The sequence below is a fragment of the Peromyscus maniculatus genome, chromosome 2 (assembly GCF_049852395.1).
Source record: "Peromyscus maniculatus bairdii isolate BWxNUB_F1_BW_parent chromosome 2, HU_Pman_BW_mat_3.1, whole genome shotgun sequence".
NCBI classification, from domain to species: Eukaryota; Metazoa; Chordata; class Mammalia; order Rodentia; family Cricetidae; genus Peromyscus; species Peromyscus maniculatus.
The window spans coordinates 3,404,559-3,427,025 of record NC_134853.1 but is presented as its reverse complement, the minus strand read 5'-3'; the positions used below and the strand labels follow the sequence as shown (position 1 = coordinate 3,427,025).

Here is a 22,467-nt window from a genome sequence, read left to right as displayed (position 1 = left end):
TGGTGAGGATGGTAACGGTTTCCACAACATTTTGTTATAACAAAGAAGAAAGTCCTCTGATAAGCCCAGAGTCTTTTGCAGGATCTGTTCCCCTTTGGGGAGGCAGCTCTGGACTTTCAGGAGCAGCTATTCAAGTCACTGCCAGCTTTCTCTTTCACATTTCAACCCCAGTGATTGGGCAAATACACACAGAGACAAAGTGTCTGATCCTATGCCATATAAAAGCCAAATGATTTCAGAATGAAGATGTGTTGAGCAATGTGCTATTATTTACAGACATGAAGACCAAAGAACAGCTGATTAGCACGGGCACTGAAATAAATACTTCTACTTTTAGCACATTCATAAAATAACACCATTTCAGCTGGTCTGTCTACCGAGAGTGGGAGTGTTCACTTGGGCAGACAGCTCTCCCCAGTCAGTAATGAAATGTTTGGATTTGAAATGTAAATGTTTCTTTCCAGAGGTTTCGGAAATGTAGCTCTGAAGATTAGTTTGCTCTTGCCCACTGCCTCTGCAGCTGGCCCTGCAGTTGGAAGCCTCGGCACACGGGCTGCCATTCGCTGCCACCAGCACAGGCTATGTTTGGTTAAGGAAACTGGCCTGCCCATTCTTTCTAGAGAAAACTGACCCCTGGCTGCTGAACATAAAAGAGTCTTTATCAGACGCGGACTCTATAAAACAAACTTTCTGGTAAGGCTCTTTGCAGGGACCAGTACATTCGACTACCTCAAATCTGGTAGATATTAATGAGGGAAGACTGGCCCACTGTGTGAAATTCTGAGGTTGCTATGGCATTCCTGTAAAATGTTCACTGCTGCCAACAAAACAAAACAGAAACCCCCACACCAGTTCTTCATCTGATGGTTATTTCTGTTCTAGTGAGGACTCTCTGTTACTGTGATAAAACACTGACCAAAACCACCTCAGGGAAGGAAAGGGCTGATTTCATCTTAACAGCTCCCCAGGTCACAGTCTAACCCTGAAGGAAGCGTGGGCAGGAACTTAAGGCAGGAACCTGGAGGCGGGATCTGAAGCAGTGACCATGGAGGAACACTGTTTCCTGGCTTGCTTTCATGCTGCCCAAACCCGTACCATGTGGGAGGCTCTTACATATCACCAAGTTTGGCTACCAGCTTGAGATGCAGCCTTGGTCCCTCTGGACAACGGCTTCTGTGTCCTGATCCTGAAGAAACACTCCCCAGGAGGGGTCTCAGAGATGTTGGTCTCTGATGTTAATCACAGTTGATTTTTCAGTCCCAGCTAACCAGGATCAATTATCTCAGGAAAGCAAAGGTTTTGTTTAAGTGGTGCTGGTCTACTCATAACCACAGTTGATTATTCGGTCCCAGCTAACCAGAAACCACATTCAAATATTCAAAATATCAACCAAATGGTCCAATAGTCCTTGAGGGACTCTCAGTCTTCCCGGTGAACTTCACAAGCCAGGCCCCGTCGTCTGCACCTCTCCTTAACACTGCTGTCTTCCAGGCTCCCATAACAGCCTCACGAGCTCTGAGCACCCAGCGGCCTTCTCAGGCCCGAACCTCCCAAATTCTTCCATAATTCTCCCAAAACAATATGGTCATGTCCATCACCACCATAGCACACTCTCTGGAACCAATTTCTGTCCTGGTTTGGTTTCTGTGCCTGCGATAAACACCGTGACCGAAAGCACCTTGGGGAGGGAAGGGTTTATTTGGTTTATAGGTTATAGTCTACCGTGGAGAGAAGTCAAGGCAGGGACTGAAGCAGACGACAGTGGAATGCTGCCTACCGGCTTGTTCTTCAGGGCTTGCGCAGTTCACTTTCATATGCACCACGGAGGACCACCTGCCCAGGGGCACCGCCACTCCCAGTGGGTTGGGCCCTCCCACATCACTAATCAAAACCACCACCAACAAAAAAGCCCTACAGACAAGAGCACAGGCCACTCCGACGGAGGCAATTCCTGAGTTGGGAATTTCCCTTCCATGGGGAGTCCAGTTGTTTCAAGTTACAAACCCCAGCTAGCCTAATAATTCTTGGAAGTAAGCGAATTCATATTTTTTTATTTTTAAATTACATTATTATTTACTACGTGTGTATGTGCACACCATGGCACACGTGTGGCGGTCAGAGGACAGCCTGTGGCGGTCAGTTCTCTCTGTCATGTGGGTCCTAGGCACTGACTCAGGTTGTTCAGGTTTAGCAGAGGACACGTTACCTGCTGAACCACCTCACTGGTCTCAAACACTCGTATTCTTGTGCACAGTCCTGGGATAAACGTCAGAGAAGACAGTGTCCCTGAGACAACGCTAGGAAGCCAGAGGCCACTGTGACATCATGGTGGCCCCTAGGTCTGTGGAATTCCTGGACAGGTCTTCATGGCTGTCTTTGTTTCACTCAGCCTGAGGAAACCACTCGCTCACCTGGACAGAGGTTTAGCAGGAGAAGCTGCTGCAGGGATGAGCTCACTCGGCATGCCAGCCAGCCTGTTCTGGGTGCAGCAGAGGATGCAGGAGCCGAGCAGACCCTGCCTTCATCAGTTCTAGGCTGGGCTAAAATAACTACAGAGGCCTTCCTTACATTTTGTGGGACAGCTCAACACCTATGCTATGTCTCAAGACACCTGTGTTCCTCACGCCTTTACACTGTTAGATGCAAATGGATCCACTGGGCTTGAATCTGAGTCAGGGAAACCAGTGGTCCAGGGGCCATACTTCACTAGTATACTGAGAAGCCAGGAAACTGGGAGCAGGAAGCACCCAGTTGATAATTTTTCTTAAAAGTAGGAAAGTCTACCCACACAGGAATCGAAATTTATACTTAACGATAACTGTAGCTAAAGGTTGCTCATCCAGGTGGATGGGACGTGTTTCCAGTTTACAGAGGTTCCCTACGTTCTGTTGCCTCGGATTATTTTGCTCATTGCTGTTCTGTTCATTGCTTCTGTGGACATAGGAACCTGGGAGATCAAACTGCACAAACGTCTTCTATGAATGGTGAGGTCATCGACAGTGACGGGGTGGGGAAGGCCGGGCTAGGTTGAGCCCTTGCTCTCCTGGAGTCGGGTGAGGAAAAGGTGCTTGTGGTAAGTAGGGTGCTGCATGGGTGGTTTTCTAGCTGTCTGGTGTCCCAGAGCCAGAGGGGGGTCTGTGAACGCTTACCACTGGACAAAGCAGCCCCACGGCCACCCCTGCTTCCCTGCTTTTCCATATTGACTAGGGGGACTCGGAGCACACTGGGTGTGTAAGCAGGGCGTGGTCCACCCACTCCGGGCTGTGGATCTGAGTGCCCTACTTTAGAGTACACTGCAGTGAATCAGGATCTTGGCCCATTTGGTCTGGTGTACTAGCTCCAGAGAAGTCCAAACAGAGATCACATCTTCATGTGGTTCTTGGGAGGGGGAGCTTTATATCCATAACGATTCTACTTTATAAGTGTGAGCCATTTAGTTTACATTCTTTAGTAAAATCTAAATAAATGAAATAAGGTGCAGAGGGACACAGATGTGTACGAAATGTACAATTTCCCCAAATGACCCAAATATAAACTAGTTTCAGCTGAAGAGCTATGCTTGTACTCCACAGGACAGTAGGAATCTGATGATCTAGAGTGGAAAATCACGTCGGCGGTCCTTTTGGAACGGCTCTGCACTTCTCATAGGGAACTCCCCAAACAGCAGAAATGTGGGGAGGGAGGGGGTGCCATAGATCACGTCAGTGTAGCGGTTTGCATCTTGGATTTTTCATAAAGGATCCTTTTAGTTTTGCCACACGGACGGTCATAAAGGCACAGGGGCCAGGCTACTTTTGCACTGGGCGTCCTCTAGTGGCCGAGAGGGGTGTTGCAAGGTCACTAGCAGCCCTGGGTTATTGGTCCCCTCCGGCTCTGTGCTTCGCAGGCATGAAGGCCTTGCCGTGCTTCTTACCTGGGGCAGCGTCCCTTTCACCAGGGAAGGGATGTCATTCTTGGAGTAACCGAGGGCAGAGAGACCGTCATCCACATTTAGGTCAAACAGGAATTGTCGGAGGGTATCTGCCAACACAGGCCCGGCATCTTGGGTCCTGGCAGTGCGGATATCGGCTCCTAGAATAAAAGTGCAGACCATAAGAAGACAGGGAAGCAACTTCCAGGTGTATCTCAGTCACGGTATCACTGAATATGTGAATTGTACCTAACGCCACCTCCTAATACTGAGGTCCGGGGCACTGCTAGGATTCCCTGGGACGTCTCTGTGGTCAGTGGTCAGGCCCACAGAGGACACACTGGCAAGACCAGGCTGAGGAGCCAACAGTTCTTTAAGACGAGCTGCCTGGGGCACTCAGCTCTCACAGTTGGAGGGGACTTGTGATTTGTCCCGGTCCACGCTCTGAGCGGTAGGGGAGCAGAGTGACAGAGGGCAGGAAATACGGCTGGCGCTGGGATGTGGGGATGGCGTATTTGTAGGGCACAGCGTATGAGGCTCTCAAGACTTGGTATTTACTGACATCTAGAGGTGTGCGCGCGCGGTCAACGTCTTCTAACAGCAACATAGAAAAACATGAGGCTTTTGCAACAGCTTGAGGCAAGGATGTGGAGTTCAAACGCCACATATTGACCACGAAAAGGAAGAAAATGCGATGACAAAACTCTGTTACGTGTGACTGGGAAAGGAAAGGTTTCCTCTTTATACCTTAAAATTTAATTTTTTTTTTGTCTATGTTGCCAAAGGTTAGGGGATGTTCCTTTTAGAAAAATGTCTCTGTGTGAGCTGAGCAGAACAAAGCCGCGAAGACTCAGGGAACAGTGCTTCCTGTGAAGATAACTATGTGAAGAAGGCTTGGAGATTTTGAAGGACAGAAGTTTAAAGACTCATAGCACAAACAATGACGGAGATATCAGTGTAGAAGGGCAGAGTGTGAAACTTCCCAGGGGAAGGGAACAGCTTTCCCACCCCTTAGCACCTGCCCTGCCTCCCAGGTAGCTAAGCGGAACACCTGTGCAGCCCACAAGGCTAGCTCTGCAGACGGGGGTCGCGCTGGATAACGCAGAAACAAAATGCCTGCAAAGGAGAGCACCTCGTGGCAGCACGGTGCAAGTCAGACTAAGCCTCTTCCTTCTGCGAGGGTCAGGACAGCTTTAGACCCAGGAAAGGTAAACAGAACCAGAGACAGGGCCAGACGGAGAACAACAGGATGAAAGGTAAACCAGGCAAGAGCGGCCTGCAACACCCAGCGGCGGCTGAGAGCGGATTAGGTGAGAGGCGTGACCCCGGGTATGGGGTTACGGTTTTATGATCCTGGGATGGCTGCCACTGAACACACTGTACAAACTTTTATGCTCTCCTACCAAGCAGTTTTTAGGGGGGAAAAAAAGATCATATGAAAGAAACTGAACCGGTCTAGCTAAGAAAAACAAAAAAACAAGCTTTCATAGAGAATTAACGTCGTCAACTGGCAATATGGGATAATATTGAAATTCCTAAGCAATTAGGAAAAACCGCAGTGTTCTTCACCCAGTTTTGTTTAACCGAGGATCTGCCTTCTCATATGTCTGTGCTGCCTGGAACACGCCCTGTAAATCCACTAAGGTTTCCCTATTTACAGTAGATCTAGCCTACAGTTTGGGGGCCCCTCCCCTTAAATTTTACCATCCTCATATTTACAAAGGCCACAGCTGTATCCCTCATGACCGTGCATTCCCGTCCCTAAAGGGAAAAGGGTTTCAGGCCCCGGTAAATCTGCCAGTGTGCTCACACAGAACACACTGCAAACTGAAGCCTGGGTTTGGCTCCAAGTCCTGGGCTGCTGACATTAACATTCTCAGCACAGCACCTGGAGCTGCAGGGCACACAAAGGGGCTGGTGTGAGAGGGAGGGCCGGGGCAGCAGCCTGGGGGAGGATGGCTGCGGTCGGGTCGTTCCTGCCTCCTTGGGAATAATCTCTCCAACGGCTCAAGCTACAAGGGCATAATGAAGAATCAAGTTTTCATTGCGACCTTTCTCTTCCCACCCACCCTAAACACAAGTAGGGGAATAAGACGTTCTACAAGTTAATCAAGTCCTCCAAGTCACCTAAAAATAGAGCTCTTTTTCAGAAAAATACCAAGATTTTTTTTCTTTACCTCGTACTATGGCTATCCAGAATATAATTTTATTTCTGTGTCAAAAGGCACAGTGGGCATCTCATTAGAGTGATTCCTTATTCGGCAGTATGGCAAATAGATTGCTCATTTGGAATTGCTTTTGTTCCTTGTTTAGCTTCTCTGTGGTTGGGGGTTACTGCTGCTTTCTTGATTCATTTTATCCATGACTCAGCAAAGCAAAGGTCAGTGAAGACATTACCTGCATGCCGAGCAATACTTCCTATGGCAGTGAAAGCACAGCAAATAGCATCAGGACAAATAGAATCAGTATTAGGTTCCATTTTATTACAGATCCTTAGAAGCCTAAAATTATGGTATTTAAATGCTGCCCAGGGCTTTAGCCAGGTGTTAGCATTTTATCACTGGGCTGCTCCAAAGCAACAGCTTTTGTTATTGTTTCTGGGAAACACTCTGTTGTGTTGCATTTGTTTAACTATGTAAAGATGTGTTGCTGTTTTACCTTGCCTGCCCAAGGCACCTGATTGGTCTAGTAAAAAGCTGAATGAACCAATAGTGAGGGAGGAGGTATAGGTGGAACTTCTGGGCAGGGAGAGTAAATGGGAGAAGGAATTCAGGCTTGAGGAAGAAAGAAAAGGAGATGCCAGGGAGATGCCAGGGACCAGACAGACAGACACAGAGGAAGCAGGAAAGTAGGACATACAGAATGGAAGGAAGGTAAAAGGCCCCAAGGCAAAATGTAGATGAATAGAAACAGGCTAAATTAAGTTAAAAGAGCTAGTGAGACAAGCCTAAGCTAAGGCCGAGCATTCATAATTACTAATGAATCTCCATGTCTTTGGCGGCCAAAGGAAATGCCAGCTAAAACACTCCATCTTGGAGGGCCACAGAGGGGTGAGTGATGGCTCATACCTAATATTTCTGCTGTCTCCAGGTGCCGCTCTGGAAACATCTGAGCTGTGAAGGTGAAGACCGCTGGAGATGTGAGCACCACAGAGAGGCCATGGGGCTGGGGAGAGAGGGACAGAAAAGCTTTCTTTCGTAATACTCTAGATATGACCAGAATACGCAGAACAGAACTTGCAGTATGGGCTGGGGATGCAGCTTAGTGGCACAGTTCTTGCCAGTATGCATAAGGTCCTGAGTTCCATCCCAGCCCCACCCCCACTAAAAAATGCACTTGTAGAAATTGTGACAATTATAAGATTTAGTTGAGTAATTTATTATTAGATTATTATTTTTTTTTTTTTTACCACCAGAGGGTGATCCACATTGTATTCCTTGGCTTTATATGTCTTCACTAACCCTGAAATTGGGTAAGACATGCCATGGCTGGAAGAGAAAAAAAAAATCTGTTGACACACAGATGCCAGAAATCAATAACATGGACATTATTATGGGAGTGGCCCCTCTTGTCTCTGGACTGTATTGTATGTATTGTTACCTCACGGAGTTCTCCATGATGCATTTCTTGGATGTAGGGATGTACTGTGATGTACTCCAAGTTTAGTGTGTTCATTAACAAAAACCTCTGAAATGGTCAGACTCCAGTGATCAGAGAGGTGTATGCACTGGATAATGTGCAAGCTGGATCCACTAGCGATCCGTTCTGCAAATAATCGACAGACTATTCCAAATGTTGCATATTAATGGTGCTGAATTATAAAGGACTAGTCTAGCCTATGAAGCTCGGTTAACCAGTTCTATTTAATTGACTTTTCTTTGCCTGCATTTTACCTTTGCAGATTGGTGTATGAGCACAGGGCAGAAGAGGATGTTGGGCGTTCTGCTCTATGGTTCTTTTCTTCATTCCCCTGAGACAGGGTTTTGAACCTAGAGGTAGGCTGGAAGCATCAAGCCTCAGAGACTCTGCGTCCCATAGTACTGGGGTATAGGTAGCTTTGGCATGCCCAGCTTTAGATTTTTATGTGAGTGCTGGGATCCACACTCATTCTCCAGCCCACAGTGGGTTTTGCTTTTGCCAGAAAATAGGAACTTTATATTCTCTTGAACTTCTAGTGAACAAATAGGAAAACACCGTAGTTTAATAGATGGTTCAGAATATCAATATTGTAACAAGTTCATATGTAACATTCACAATTAATATTGTAAAAGTGAAATGTTTAACATGAGCAAAAGGTCTCATTCTTTTAGTATGGCCTATGAACACTGGAGGATTGCATGCTTATTCAGCAAAAGATTTCATAAGAAGAAATATTTTGATGAATTACATGATTATTTTTCTAAAAGTTCTCAGACATCTTACATGAGATAAATTGGAAGCTCCTGCTTCTCTGAGTGATCGAATACATTCTTTACTTTCTTGGAATCAGAAAATTACTGCTTAGTATGCTTTCAAGAAGTGCTAGGGTTCGTGTAGCTTCCAAAGGCAACTTTGTAGCAATACTTAACATTTCAATTGTTTTCAATAGTTGTCTACTTACAAAATAAAATTATTCACATTATCTTTCCTTCTAGTCACTTTAACACATATATTTAATTTATAATCATATTGGATGTACAGTTTTTAGATTTTTTCTTTATTTTTTACTTTGTGTGTTTTGCCTGCATGTATGTTTACGCACCCCCTGCCTGCAGTGCCCATGGAGGCCAGAAGAGAGCATTTGAACATCTGGAACTGGAGTTATAGAGGGCAGTAAACTGCCACGTGGGTGCTGAGAATTGAACCTGTGACATTTGGAAGAGCAGCTGCTGATCTCCAAAGCGCCAAGCCTCTCTCCAGCCCCTGTGCACCTGTGCATATAATTTTGTGCAATGCTTTTGTTGCTAATATTCTGTTTGTTTGTTTTAAGACAGTCTCATGTAGCCCAGGCTGATCCTGACCTGTCTATGTAAGGATGACTATAAACATGTCTATGTAGGATGACTTTAAAATCCTCCTGCCTATACTCATAGGTGCTAGGAGGACAAGCATGAGCCCCTGTGCCTGGTGTTAGATAATAATCTTTGCAAACATTTTCCTATATAAACCTGCTTTAAATACTATTCTTAATGACATTATTTTATTATGTACTATATGTTAGGTATTAACTATTGAAAATCAAACATGCATCCAAAATTTTCAACTATTCATTACACTTAGGTGAACATCTTTATAGAGAAATCCATTGCCCATATCATGGATATTTATTTAGGCTCAATTCCTAAGAGTGAAACAGTGGGCCAAGGCAGATAAACATTTTCTGGCTCTCGTACATTTCATATACTTGCTTTGGGTCTAATTGATTCATGCTTCTATACCACAGAGCTTGATGATCACCACTGCCTTGCACCCTAGCAAAACCCTATTCAATTTTCAATGTTCTGTTTTTCGATTTTAAAGCACTATATCAATAAAGTTTCAGTCAAAGATTAATGCAGGGCTGTTAACAAAGATTCTGATTGTTCCCTCTCTCCTTTGTATATGAGAGATCAAAGAAAAACCCTGCATTTGAAATTTTACAAATTACAATATATAGCAAGACACAGAAAAATGAAAACCTGCGTCACTGCTAGTGTGAATGAAAAATGGTATAGGCACTAAACAAATTAATACAAAATTGCCATAGATCCAGAAATCCCATTCATTTGTACCAAGTAAGAGAAATAAAAATGTGCACACAAAAACATGTACAGAATATTATTCATAGCAACAAATGTCCACCAACTGATAACAAGTCAAATAAAATGTAGTATCTCAGGCAGGCAGTGGTGGTGCACACCTTAAATCCCAGCAGTCAGGAGGCAGAGGCAGGAGGATCTCTGTGAGTTCGAGGACAGCCTGGTTTACAGAGTGAGATCCAGGACAGCCAGAACTATACAGAGAAACTCTGTCTTGAAAAAGAAAAGAAAACGTGGCATCTCCATACAGTAGAATATTATTTGGCAGAAAAAGAAGTGACGTAAGGTCCTAACAGTATCTAAATGAAGCATGGTAGATAGAGGACCATGTGCTTTCATGTCTATGATATGCCCCAAGTGGGGAATTCCAGAGAGATGGAAAGGTGCTCAGTGGTCTCGAAGCTTTGAGGGAGGTGTGTATGGGCTTTGGTGAGCAGTAGCTGAGGATGTGGGGATGTTTTTTTTTTTTACGGGGGTAATAAAATGTTCTAAAACTAAAGGTTGCAGGACTTTGTGCAGAGATTAGAAACCACTGAATTATATATGTTTTAAATGAGTAGACTGTATAGGATATGAATTGCATTTTAAAAGCTGTTATAAGAAATCCATGAACTAATTAAATGAATTCAAATTAAGAAAATATTTGGGAAACCTTAGATTTCTCCGGTGTATAGCATATTGAAAACCTGTCACTTGTCCTGAGTTATATATATTAAAATTTAGAAGCACTACCTCAAGTTAAGAAAATAAATTGTATGGTCACTTACCACAGATGAACACCAGCATTTCCAAAGCCGATGCCAGCGAAAGCACTTGCCAAGTGCATACTAGACCTTGCTTCCAGATCATCAGGATTCCTGACAGCCCTGTGAATTAATTATATAAATACAGAGCAACACATCGCCATGGGCATTTTCTTCTGAATAAAGAGCTGCCTTAGGGAAAGGCGAGAAAGGGCCGTCACTCAGTAGGAAGACAGATTAGGCAGGTTACTCAAACAACTTCTATCTTCTCAATGAAAACTGAAGGCAAACATATTTTTCTCATCAACAGTTTTACTGAGGGCATAATAAACACACTGTCAGCCCCTCGGCTGGTAGGAAGGTGCCAGGGACGCAAAGCCCTGACCTTGTACTGTGATTGCTGCTCTAGGGAGGTGACCTGGGACTCCCTCTTCCTCGTCTGTCAGCGATCCTGACGGTTGTGAACAGACTGAGTGAACACATTCTCAGAGTGCGCCCAGAGCTGTCACCCTAGGCTACCTGCGGGCCAAGCCAGCCTAGACATCTTTCTCTCCGTGACATTGAACCAAATTGAACTGTATGTTTTTTGGTTTTGCTGTTTCGGGAGTCTGTTCCTATTTGTTCTTTCATAAATAATGGCTATAAATATGTATACTTGGATATTTGTATTCTTTTAAAAATGTGAAGATTAGTCAACTTTTAAAATATTTAATTTAAATTTTTGCTTTTAGATGGGAGGTCTTGCTGCACGGCCCAGGCTGGTCTCCAATTCCTACTGAGTGACCCTGAGCCTCAATCTCCTCTGTAGTGGGGACTCCAGGTGTGGCTGCCACACCCAGTTTCTACCTGTTCTTCAATCTTTTAAAACCTCCCAGGAATCCTTTTACATCTTCTGTCTTTTCTGTCTCCTGAGTGGCTACGTTTTTCTCTTGACTTTAATTTCCCAATGGGTGACTTCCGTGTGCCTTTGGGGTGTAGATGACACAACCAACACATGCCTGTGTGGCTCTCATTCCTGCTCAGTCTCAAAGACATTTTCCCGCGTCCCAGCTTCACAGCGGTGGCTGTTGTCTTGAGTCTGGCTTTGTCGCCCTGGCTGGTTTAGTACTGTGTGGCACAGACTGGCCTCAAACTCATGGCCATCCTCCTGTGTCAGAGTCCTCTAAGTTCTGGAGTTACAGGTGTGTACCACCATGTCTGGCTAATTTGGGGGCTTTGGTGAGCAAACCTCTTTTTAGTTTATCTGTCTCCTTTACAAATTAGGAGCTTCCGCTGTATTCCGGAACTGTTGCCTATTTGAACTGGAGGGATCAGTTTTCACCTGGCTGTCCTCAGATCCCTGCAGAGGTCACTAGTGACTGCCCTGGTGAACAGACCACGTCACCATGTCCCCTCAATGTGTCAGCATCGGACATGTCAGGTTTTACCGGGGAGCAGCTCATGACCTTCCGTTCCATCTCTTTCTCCTCAGGGTGACATACCTCTTCAGATACTTGGCAACAATCCGCAGTGCATGGACTGCCCAGATGTCACTGATTGGGTTGCTGCCCTGGTAGGCTGGTCGTTGGATGGGGTTGGAAGGGCAGGGGCTCCGCATGTTATAGGGAATGGCAGTGTATGACTCCAGAGCATGGCTGAAGAGAAAGGTTTAAAATACATGCAATGAGTATTGCCTTTCTCGCACTTCATCTCTTGCAAAGCTTATTATTATAACTACATTTAATTTTTTTGTTGTTGTTATTTTGGTTTTTCAAGACAGGATTTCTCTGTGTAGCCCTGGCTGTCCTGGAGCTCACTCTGTAGACCAGGCTGGCCTCAGACTGAGATTCGCCTGCCTCTGCCTTCCAGGTGCTGGGATTAAAGGTGTGCGCCACCACCACCCAGCCATTTTAAATTCTTGACCTTAAAAAATTGGAGTCTAGGGCTGGAGAGATGGCTCAGAGGTTAAGAACACTGGCTGTTCTTCCAGAGGTCCTGAGTTCAATTCCCAGCACCCACACGGTGGCTCCCAACCATCTGTAATGGGATCTGGCTCCCTCTTCTAGCCTGCGGGGATACATGCAAACAGAACATTGTATACATAATAAATAAATAAATCAGGCGGGTGGTGGTGGCACACGCCTTTAATCCCAGCACTCGGGAGGCAGAGGCAGGCGGATCTCTGTGAGTTTGAGGCCAGCCTGGGCTACCAAGTGAGTTCCAGGAAAGGCGCAAAGCTACACAGAGAAACCCTGTCTCGAAAAACCATAAATCAATCAATCAATCAATCAATCTAAAAAATAATTGGAGTCCATTTTTAACGTGCCTTAAACTCAAGGTTGGCTCTTTGAATGTTTCAGAGCTGCCCCACCTGCTGGCCTGTGGCTCAGCTGCAGATACAACTAAAGGCATCTAGTTAATGATGCACGGCGGCCCCAGCGGGACACAAATGTTTTCTGCATGGCATAGTTCCCAGTGTTAGGCAGAGGCTTCACTCTCTCCCCTTCAGAAGCAGGGAAGGCACCTTTTGGATGAATCATTAGAAACTAAGGAAAAAATGCCCTTGGTAGACGGACGCCGTGGTTACGTAGTTCTCCACCGGGACTGTAGGAGATGAGCAAGAATCAACGGTGCAGAGTGGGGGGCCAGAGCAGCATTAGTGGTCTGATCTGAAATGTCCCCCAAAGGGCCACGTGGTAAAGAAAAGAGGTTCCTAGCCAAAGGCCCTGTTGAGAAGTGGTAAGACTTTTATAGTAGGTGAGGCCCAGTAGAGGGAAATCAGGCCACTGGGGGTACGTTGAAAGGGATAACGGGACCCCAGACTCTCTCTGTCCCTCTTTGTATTCTGACTGCCATGTGTTCTCGCCATGATACAGTGTGCCACCACTCAAAACAGTGAGGCCAAGTGACTGTGGACATATCTAACCACAAGCCCAAACCACGCTTTCCTCCTTTTTTCAATTTTTTCAATGAATTATTTATTTTTATTTTTTTCCTGTGCATTGTTGTGTTGGTGTGAATGTGTCACACCCCTGGGAGCTGGAATTCTAGACAGTTGTGAGCTGCCATGTGGGTGCTGGTAATGGAACCCGGGTCCTCTGGAAAAGCAGCCTGTGCTCTTAACCACGGAACCATCTCTCCAGCCCCAGCTTTTCCTCCTTGTAAGGAGATTATTCCAGATATTTTGTCAGAGTGATGGAAAGCTGGCTACCACAAGGAGGGCTGATGTCTTCCCTGTACCCACTCCCTCTTTAGACAGTGAGGTCTGGGTCTGAGGCATCCCCTTAGAGGTCATTGGTGGGCCATGGTAGATTTACGTACTTTTTGTCTGGGGAGGGTAACTTGATTTCTAAGCAGCTGGGAGACATCTCATCAAATTTCTAATAATATCGAACAGGGTAGAGTCAGACAGTTTTCTAGGCAGCAGAACAGAGTCAGGAACAGACCAGGGGTTAGACAGACGAACGTCACTTCTGGCTCATATGACAGCAGCCAGTACCTGTGACATGACAGTCACATGCCCTGGGGTAGTGCCAGGGCCCAGAGTAGGGTGGCCCTGTCCTCACCAAGCTCATAGGGCGGTGGGGGAGACAGGCAAACGAGGGGCATGGTGGGAAAGCCAGGCTCACAAAGCAGGGCTTAGGGCAGTGTCTGTGTGTTGACCAGATAGACCAACAAGCACAGGATAGGACGAGAAGTAGAGCCAGGCTGTAACCCCCAAAGGTCTGCCCCTAGTGACATATTGCCACCAGCCAGGCTCCACCTCCTCAAGGTTGCATGATCTGGGGACCAAGTGTTCGAACACATGAGCCTGTGAGGGGCATTCCAGACTCAACCCACAGCACAGACAGAGCTGTGGGTGCATGTTCTGGCAGGTAGGCTGGTCACATTGTAGTCTGGGAGCGTGTGAGAGAGATGGAGAGACGATGGAATGGAGTTGGGGAAGCCCATAAGGCGGCTATGGTCTGAGTAAGGCCGAGACTGACTTGAACCGAAGGGGAACAAGAAGCTTGAGGAGATAGACAAGTGTGAGAGAGTCAAAGAAACCGGATCTGCTGAGTGTGGGCGTGACGAGAGAAGAGGAGCGTTTATACCAAGTCCTGCTCCCGAGGAGATGGTGGATTCAGGAGAAACAGTGGCGCTTGATGATTAAGAGAACTGCCCCATTTCATTGACTTTCACATGCCACCATTTTGAAAAAGGTCCCGCTGAGAACCTTATAACACGCTGATGTTAAGACGAGGTATTTTGAAACACACTGCTGGGATAAAAAATACACACCATGTACAGATGTTAAGGTATGCTCTGACAGCTGGATGTGGTGAGGCACACCTTTAATCTCAGCACTCAGGAGGCAGAAGCAGATAGATCTCCATGAGTTCGAGGTCAGCCTGGTCTATATTGTGAGTTCTAGGACAGTCAGGGCTAAATAGAGAGACCTTATCTCAAAATTAAAAAAGAAAAAAGGTATTCTGATTTCAAGGACACAAAAATGTGGCAAAATGTTCTTGCACCAGTTGGATGAACCATGGTGGTGTGAGACTTGCTGAAAGTGAAGAACCTGGGGTGCCCCTCCAGGAGACCGGCAATGATGGCCTAGCTCAGGACAGGATCTGTCCTAATATACAGATGTGATCTTGGCACATCACAGCCCAAACCGCAGGAGCCACTGGGAGCCTGGGCAAGGTCCTAAGCACTGGAAACCCAGTCTCCTTTTCTACTAGTGAGAGTCTCACGCTGCACCGTGTTCCAGAGGGGATGTATGGGGTACTGAGAGCACACGACTGTCCTACGCCCTGGAGACACCAGACCCCTTTACTGACCCCCCCCCTGGGGTGAAGCCCTAATCCTTCCCCAGTTTGTGTGGCCATAGAGACAGGTGGTGTAGTCTGGAGGTGCTTCATGTCATCTTAAACTGACACTATCTGTGCCCCATAGCCACAGACGTTGTCTAGGGTGGGGGTGGCCGGTCTGAGGCAGGCTTTTGTCTAATTTGACACATCATCAACGTCTCCATCTAGGAGAGGGACAGTGACAGCCGATATGACGGGTGCTATACAGTGTTAGTCACTGAAGGCTATCACCGACTGCACACAGGCCCTCGGGTGGCAAAATGCTGTTCGCAGAGCAGTCCTGAAAAGCCTCTCCAGGGGGCACCGGTACCTACCAAAGGACATCAAAGCCACTGTTGGCCACCACCCGGCAAGGCATGTGGAGCGTGTGCAGAGGGTCCACTAGTCCCAGGGTGGGTTTGATGGCTCGTGAAGCGATGCCTAAAACATAAGGAATTTTCGTATATTAAAGGTGTGGGCTCCATTAAGCATGAAATAACCTTAGGACAACAAATGTAAAAACAAGAGTATGAGAAAAGACTCATTTTCATTTAGCGATGCAAGAAGCAGTGGAAAGAGATTGGGGGCCAGAACCTATGCTGTCAGTGGTGTGCTGGCTGGCCTCCCGGGTCCCAGCAGCCAGGCTGTGCAGCTCTTCCAGCTCCTGGACACTGCTGGACACTGCTGGACATTGCTAGACACTGCTGGCCCTGCTGGACACTGCCTGCCCTGCTGGACACTACTGGACACTGCCTGCCCTGCTGGACACTGCTGGGCACTGCTGGACACTGCTGGACACTGCTGGCCCTGCTGGACACTGCTGGGCACTGCTGGACATTGCTGGCCCTGCTGGACACTGCTGGGCACTGCTGGGCACTGCCGGACACTGCTGGACACTGCCGGACACTGCTGGACACTGCCGGACACTGCTGGACACTACTGCCCTGCTGGACACTGCCAGACACTGCTAGGCACTGCTGGACACTGCCGGACACTGCCGGCCCTGCTGGACACTGCTGCCCTGCTGGACACTGCTGGACACTACTGCCATGCTGGACACTGCTGGACACTGCTGGACACTACTGCCATGCTGGACACTGCTGGACACTACTGCCATGCTGGACACTGCTGGACACTGCCAGACACTGCTGGACATTGCCGGCCCTGCTGGACACTGCCAGACACTGCTGGACACTGCCGGCCCTGCTGGACACTGCTGGACACTACTGCCCTGCTGGACACTGCTGGGCATTGTTGGACACTGCTGGGCACTGCTGGGCACTGCTGGACAGTGACGGCCCTGCTGGCCTTGCTGGACACTGCTGGACACTGCTGGATACCGCTGGCCCTGCTGGACACTGCTGGCCATAGACTACACAGAAACTGACAGGAACTACAAACCAGGGCTTATTTCCTGTTCAGTCTAAAATGTTGTTTACTAGCATGCCATGGGCCATTGTTCTACATCTGGCTACGTGACACTGGACAAGTCACTTAACCACTCAGTTATGCCAAGATTAGGCCTTACACAGGTGTACATGCGCACACACACACACACACACACACACACACACACACACACACCATAACAATACTTGAAGCTATAAGAATATGATTAGATAATATGTACATAAGCCTTTTAAAAACCATAAGGCTGAATTTAAACATTGTTTTTATTTTTGTTAACAATGTCAAGGGTCATGTAATTTAATGAAGAAGTTACTCTAAATGTGTAGTTGAATGTCAGCCTAGTTTGCTGCAAACTAAAAAGGCTGGAAGAAGTATATTGAGTCAAATTCAAGGATTGCTACCACAGCAGCCAAGGGTCCAGGGGTAGCCCCCAATGACTAGACGACAGAAAACAGGACAGGAGTGACCTGGGGATGGGTCTGTAGGGCCTGGCTGGGGTGGAACCCGAGGCAACTTTGTGGTGTTATGGGGATGTCTAGAACCTTGATTGGCCATGTGTATTTGCTAAAACCCACCAAGTAGACTCTTGAAAAGTGTGCATCTTATTGTATAAAATCCTGTTTTGATAAATTGATTTTAAATGTTAAAAAATGTCAGAGAGTGGAATGATACCCACTTCTCATAGATCCAACCATAGATCCTGACATGGGCAGGAGACTGGTCTATTAAAATTCACGGATTCAGGGCTGGCGAGATGACTCCAAGGCTAAGAGCAATTATTGCTCTTTCAAAGGACCTAAATCAGGTTCCCAGCACCCAGTCAAGTGGCTCCCAGGGCATCTGACACCTTCCAGCCTCCAAAGGCATTCCCTAGCAGTGGAATACATTTACACATACTCATAAATACAAAAAATAGCCGGGCAGTGGTGGCGCACGCCTTTAATCCCAGCACTCGGGAGGCAGAGCCAGGTGGATCTCTGTGAGTTCGAGGCCAGCCTGGGCTACCAAGTGAGTTCTAGGAAAGGCGCAAAGCTACACAGAGAAACCCTGTCTCGAAAAACCAAATACATATATATCAAAATGCATTTTGATAGACTTTTTAGGTAATTCTCAACAAGAAGCTTACCAGCCTATTTTTACATACACTTGGGAAGAGAAAAACGTGTGTTTGAGTTCCCTTAATTCCTTGATTTCTAAATAATGGCACCAAAGACATGGGGGTGAGGTAGAAAGGTGAGAGAGAGAATTTTGAAAGAATTATGAATAAAAGTCTTACCAGTTTTTACTTTCAACTGCTCATAGTCAAAAATGGCAACCCCTGTAGTCTCACTGCCAGTTCCTGAGGTAGTTGGAACTTGAACAAAACAATATTAATATTAGATTAATACTTAATTCCACCTCAGAAATAACAAGCGAAGACAGAAAAGGAAGCGTTGCTGATCTCACTGTTTGTCTGACATCTGTATAACATATATGCTAAGGAGTCATGTGATGTCCATGCTTGCTTTAATACAAATGTGTGTTCTCGTCAGCATGTTATATCTGTGGCTACATTAGCATGCATATATGCAGTCTGTATCTGTGCTTGCATATATATGTTTAACACATATTATGATGTTTGAGTGTACATGCATGCTTAAAATCTATATCATATCTATCTGTATTAACATGTGGTCCATTTAACATTTACATGGGTTCTACATCTGTTAACATAATATAACATGGCTTCATTAACATGTATGTATGGTTAACATGCACGTGTGTTTAATATGCATGCTATCTGTATATGTACAAATGTGTTTTGTGAATTTATATTGAACATATAATAAAGTGATATACATGTATGGTTAACATGCATGCATATTTAACATGCATGCTGTCTGTATCTGTGCAAACAGGTTTATACATATGTTGTCTATATCTGCACTTAACATGAAATTGTGTTAAACATATGATCTCTGTCGCAACATGCATGTATGATATCTAGGTCAGTATTAACATGTGTATGTTAATCATACCTGTGTGGGAAATCAGTGCCATACTAACAGCGAGGAGCTCTGGGGAGCTTGGTTTTCTAGAGCCAGAGACTGAGCTGCCCAGCACCTCCGGCAGGAGCGCTCACACATCCTGTCTCTAAAAGACATCTTTATTCGCTCTTGGCAACAGGCACAGGGCCGAGCTGCTTTGCTGGGTCCTGTGGTTTTGTAGCTCGTCAGGTTTCTAAACTTTACTAATCACCTCTCTGTGTGACGCCGACACGGTTTCCCCAGTGCCTTCCATCCGCCAGACTCCAATTACGCTGCTCCCTGCTGATTCCTCATTCAGGTCACAGCAGCTCATCTGCCCTCGACCCCCTCAAGTCCCTGCTGTGGCTGTTTACCCTGGGCAGAAGGGAGAGCAGGGAGGAAACCTAACCGTTCCCCTGTTCCCGGTTACTGTTTTAACAGCAGAACTTCCGTGAGCAGTGCGCTAACGGCTGTAGAAAAGAGAGCGAAGAAAAGTCTAGAACATCCCAAGGCCCCCCTGTGGAACACTCAAGATACTTTTGATATGGATTTGTGCACTGGGCACATGCGCATGCTGGCCACATGTCCCAGGGAAGACACAAAGCTCCAGGTCAGCTGGAGAGCCATCATGTGGAAGAAAGGCTAGAGCCGTTGAGAGAAAACACCAATTGTTCTCCCCAAGCTCCCGGCGTCTGGGAGAGGAGACCAAGCAGATGGGTCTGGGGATCAGGCTGCCAACAGAGGGACCTACCAAGTGTCACCCAGGGTCCCTCCTCCTCCAGCAGCGACACCACGGCCTGACACTGTAAGCCTCCTTCCACTGACCCAAATCGTCTGTGTGCAATGACGGAGGCCAGAGTTTTCAATAAGTGAACTGCTGCCTGCTTGGCTCTCTAGTTAATGCACTGGTTTGAAATGAACAAAGCAGAGGTTCTGGAAATGCAGACTTTGAAAGGATCAGCTGGCAGAGCAGCACAGTACCCAAGGCCGCCGCCACCTTCTTTTTTTTCCAGTTGTAAAATGAAGCAAGTGAGCGGAGAGCTTACCTGCAATCAGAGGTTTCAGAGGCACAGTCACCGGCTTCCCCTTCCCAATGGGGGCGTTGACATAATCCAGGAACTCAGAGTCGGGGCTGGACGCGTACAGATTGGCAGCTTTACATGTGTCCATGGTGGAGCCCCCACCCACAGCCACATAGGCGTCAAAGGCTCCCCTTTTGGCAAATTCAATCGCATCCATGAAGCTTAGAGAATAGAAAACAAAAGAACATTATGCTATATTAAAAAAAATATACTGTCATGCTGTTAAGTAAGGCCTGGGACAAATTTTCAATGCAGCCATTTTTTTTTGTTTTGTTTTGTTTTGTTTTTCGAGACAGGGTTTCTCTGTGTAGCTTTGCGCCTTTCATGGATCTTGCTCTGTAGACCAGGCTGGCCTCGAACTCACAGAGATCCACCTGCCTCTGCCTTCTGAGTGCTGGGATTAAAGGCGTGCGCCACCACCTCCCGGCCAATGCAGCCATTTTTGTTGGCTTCTGCTTAAGTAACTCAAGCACACTAAGACCTTACCTTCTGGCTGTGGGCTCCACCCTCACGTCATCATAAACCTGAAAGCTGATGCCATTCTTCACTAGGGAATCCATAACTATTTGTACAGGAGGGAGCTGGGAGAGGTTCTTGTCTGTCATCAAGCAAACATTCTTAGCTCCCATATTCTGAAGATCCTATAATAAAAATGAACTCAGTGTTATTGACTACAAACACCACTGGGCTAGATACTTGGGCAAGTTTAATTGATCTTTAAGAAGAACAAAGGATTCGACTGTTGTCCATTAACGCTGGTGTTTACAAGACACAATGCTTGGAGGCTGCAGACGCCTCCGATACTTGCCATGCCCACTTCCTTCGTAACCCCTGCTCCATATCTAATGTTTGAAACAGCCATCTGAAACGAGAGAAAGATTCAGTGGATTAGAGCTGGCCAGTGTATCTCTGAAAACCAGAGGTGATGCCTCGATGTTCAGAGAATCAATCGTATGCTCTGCAGCACCGACCTCTGACTCCCCAGCCTCCTGGCTTCCCGCTTCTTTGAGCAAACCGTGGCTCCAGATGTGCTGAAAGTATACATTTGTCTTTCCCCAATACCCAACAAATTCCCATTGTTTCTTCAGCTGTCAACATCTGTCCTCCTGAACCCCCACATCGAAATTAACTCTCAAATTTCTTACTTTCCAATTTAACTGTCTGTTCTGTAGCTTTTACCCCTTTATTTATCCAGCCCTCGTGTGCATCTGTACACATCCATGTAGCCTCCCACCCACCACCACCACTGAGAGGTGCTCTGTTGAAGGCCCTCCTGCTGGACGCCAATGAAACCGGAGAGGCACGAGCTTCTGAGTTTACACACAAAAGCAGAGCCTTCACACTAAGGCACACAGGCCACTTTTCAATTCCAGAATGAAACAAAACAGCCATGGTTTGCTTGATTCATGTTATAAAACTCTTTAAAACGGGGGTTTGAACAATCCAGGAGGGTCACCTGGATCTCTACCACTCTCAAATGATCTAAAAACCACCACACATTTCTCAAGTTTCAGCAATCATGAGGGGCAGAGTGAGGCTGGGCCTTCAGAAGTGGCTTGGGCTGTCAGAGGGCCCCGAGTGAACTAATTTATCACTCTAAACTAGGGGGCCAGGGAGTTAAGCAAACAATTAAAGCAATTATGTAATTAGCATGGCACTTTACTCTTCTTCCAAAAGATGACTTCTTTTGTTAAGTAAGGCCCGGGGCAAATTTTCAGTGACTCCATATACAGCACACAGAATTCAGTCTGTAGAACTGGGAGTCTGTCATATTTTAATAGCTATATAAAAGACAGTGTTTTGAACATTCTTCCTGTTTCCAGACTACATTCCACCATTGTGCACACTGCTGCCCAGTGCCTGATCAGAATGAGGCTGCAGAACGCCAGTTAACAACAGATTTCAAACGAACACTGACGCATCAGCAAATGCTGTGCGCCACCCATAAAAGAAAGAATGAGTCAATGAAATCTACCTCAAATGCATATTCTGTTGTTTTTCCAGAAGGTGAGATTCCGGGGGCTGGAAGTGCAGAGAATAACATCAGAGCACGCACCAAAAAATAAGCCAAATAATAGTGTTTTTTGATAATAAAATCCAGCAGTAAACATAAACATCTTCCTAAAACCTTACCTCAAAGCACACCTTTTTGGCATTTCATGGTTGTACATAAAATATAGATCAATATTTACAAAACAGTACTGAAAACTGGTTTCTAAAATTTCTGTGTAAAGCTAGTTGTTATTTGGGGGCAATAAGAGGCCATCAATAAATTTAATATTTAAAAAAGTTATTGTTGTGTGTGCATGATGCCTGTGTGTACGGCAGCAGTGTGTACCACAGCAAGCATGTGGTGGTCAGAGGGCGATTTTGTGGAGTTGATCCACGTGTGTGCCAATTCTGGGGCTCCAGCTCAGGTCACTGGGCTTACATGGTTAAATGTCCTCATCACTGAACCACCTTCCTGGATGCTTATCTTCCCTTTTAATCTACTCACCTATAATCAGTTCTGGTCAGCCACAAGATCAAGGGAAGTCAACAGCATCACGTGCACTGCCCAGTTTTTGCTGTCAACGAGACCTGAACTAGACACCACCAACGCCACGCTGTTCCCGAGGGCAAAGGCGTCACCCTATCCAAAGCCAGCTTTCTCTGGCTCCTCTACGGCTCTGCAGACGTTCTTGCTATAGTGTTTCTGCTTCTGCTGCTGAAGTTTAGGTCAAACAGT

The 22,467-nt window shown here is 46.4% G+C and overlaps 1 protein-coding gene across 4 annotated transcripts in view; it reads right to left on the bottom strand.

The window, feature by feature from the left end:
- Adhfe1 (alcohol dehydrogenase iron containing 1) overlaps positions 1-22,467 on the bottom strand; it is a 33,789-nt gene that overhangs the window by 6,771 nt on the left and 4,551 nt on the right. For 2 of the 4 annotated variants that reach the window (XM_006974677.4, XM_042270679.2), the window contains exons 3-13: positions 21,715-21,761; positions 20,548-20,601; positions 20,226-20,380; positions 19,704-19,900; positions 17,928-18,005; positions 15,577-15,682; positions 11,912-12,064; positions 10,455-10,553; positions 7,320-7,398; positions 6,979-7,075; positions 3,914-4,071 (exon numbers count right to left, since the gene is read on the bottom strand). In XM_006974677.4, the coding sequence (XP_006974739.2) occupies positions 3,914-4,071; positions 6,979-7,075; positions 7,320-7,398; positions 10,455-10,553; positions 11,912-12,064; positions 15,577-15,682; positions 17,928-18,005; positions 19,704-19,900; positions 20,226-20,380; positions 20,548-20,601; positions 21,715-21,761 (1,223 nt within the window). Of the gene's footprint in view, positions 1-3,913; positions 4,072-6,978; positions 7,076-7,319; positions 7,399-10,454; positions 10,554-11,911; positions 12,065-15,576; positions 15,683-17,927; positions 18,006-19,703; positions 19,901-20,225; positions 20,381-20,547; positions 20,602-21,714; positions 21,762-22,467 lie in introns of those variants that run through there. The other 2 variants (XM_042270680.2, XM_042270678.2) reach the window with 1 other exon arrangement.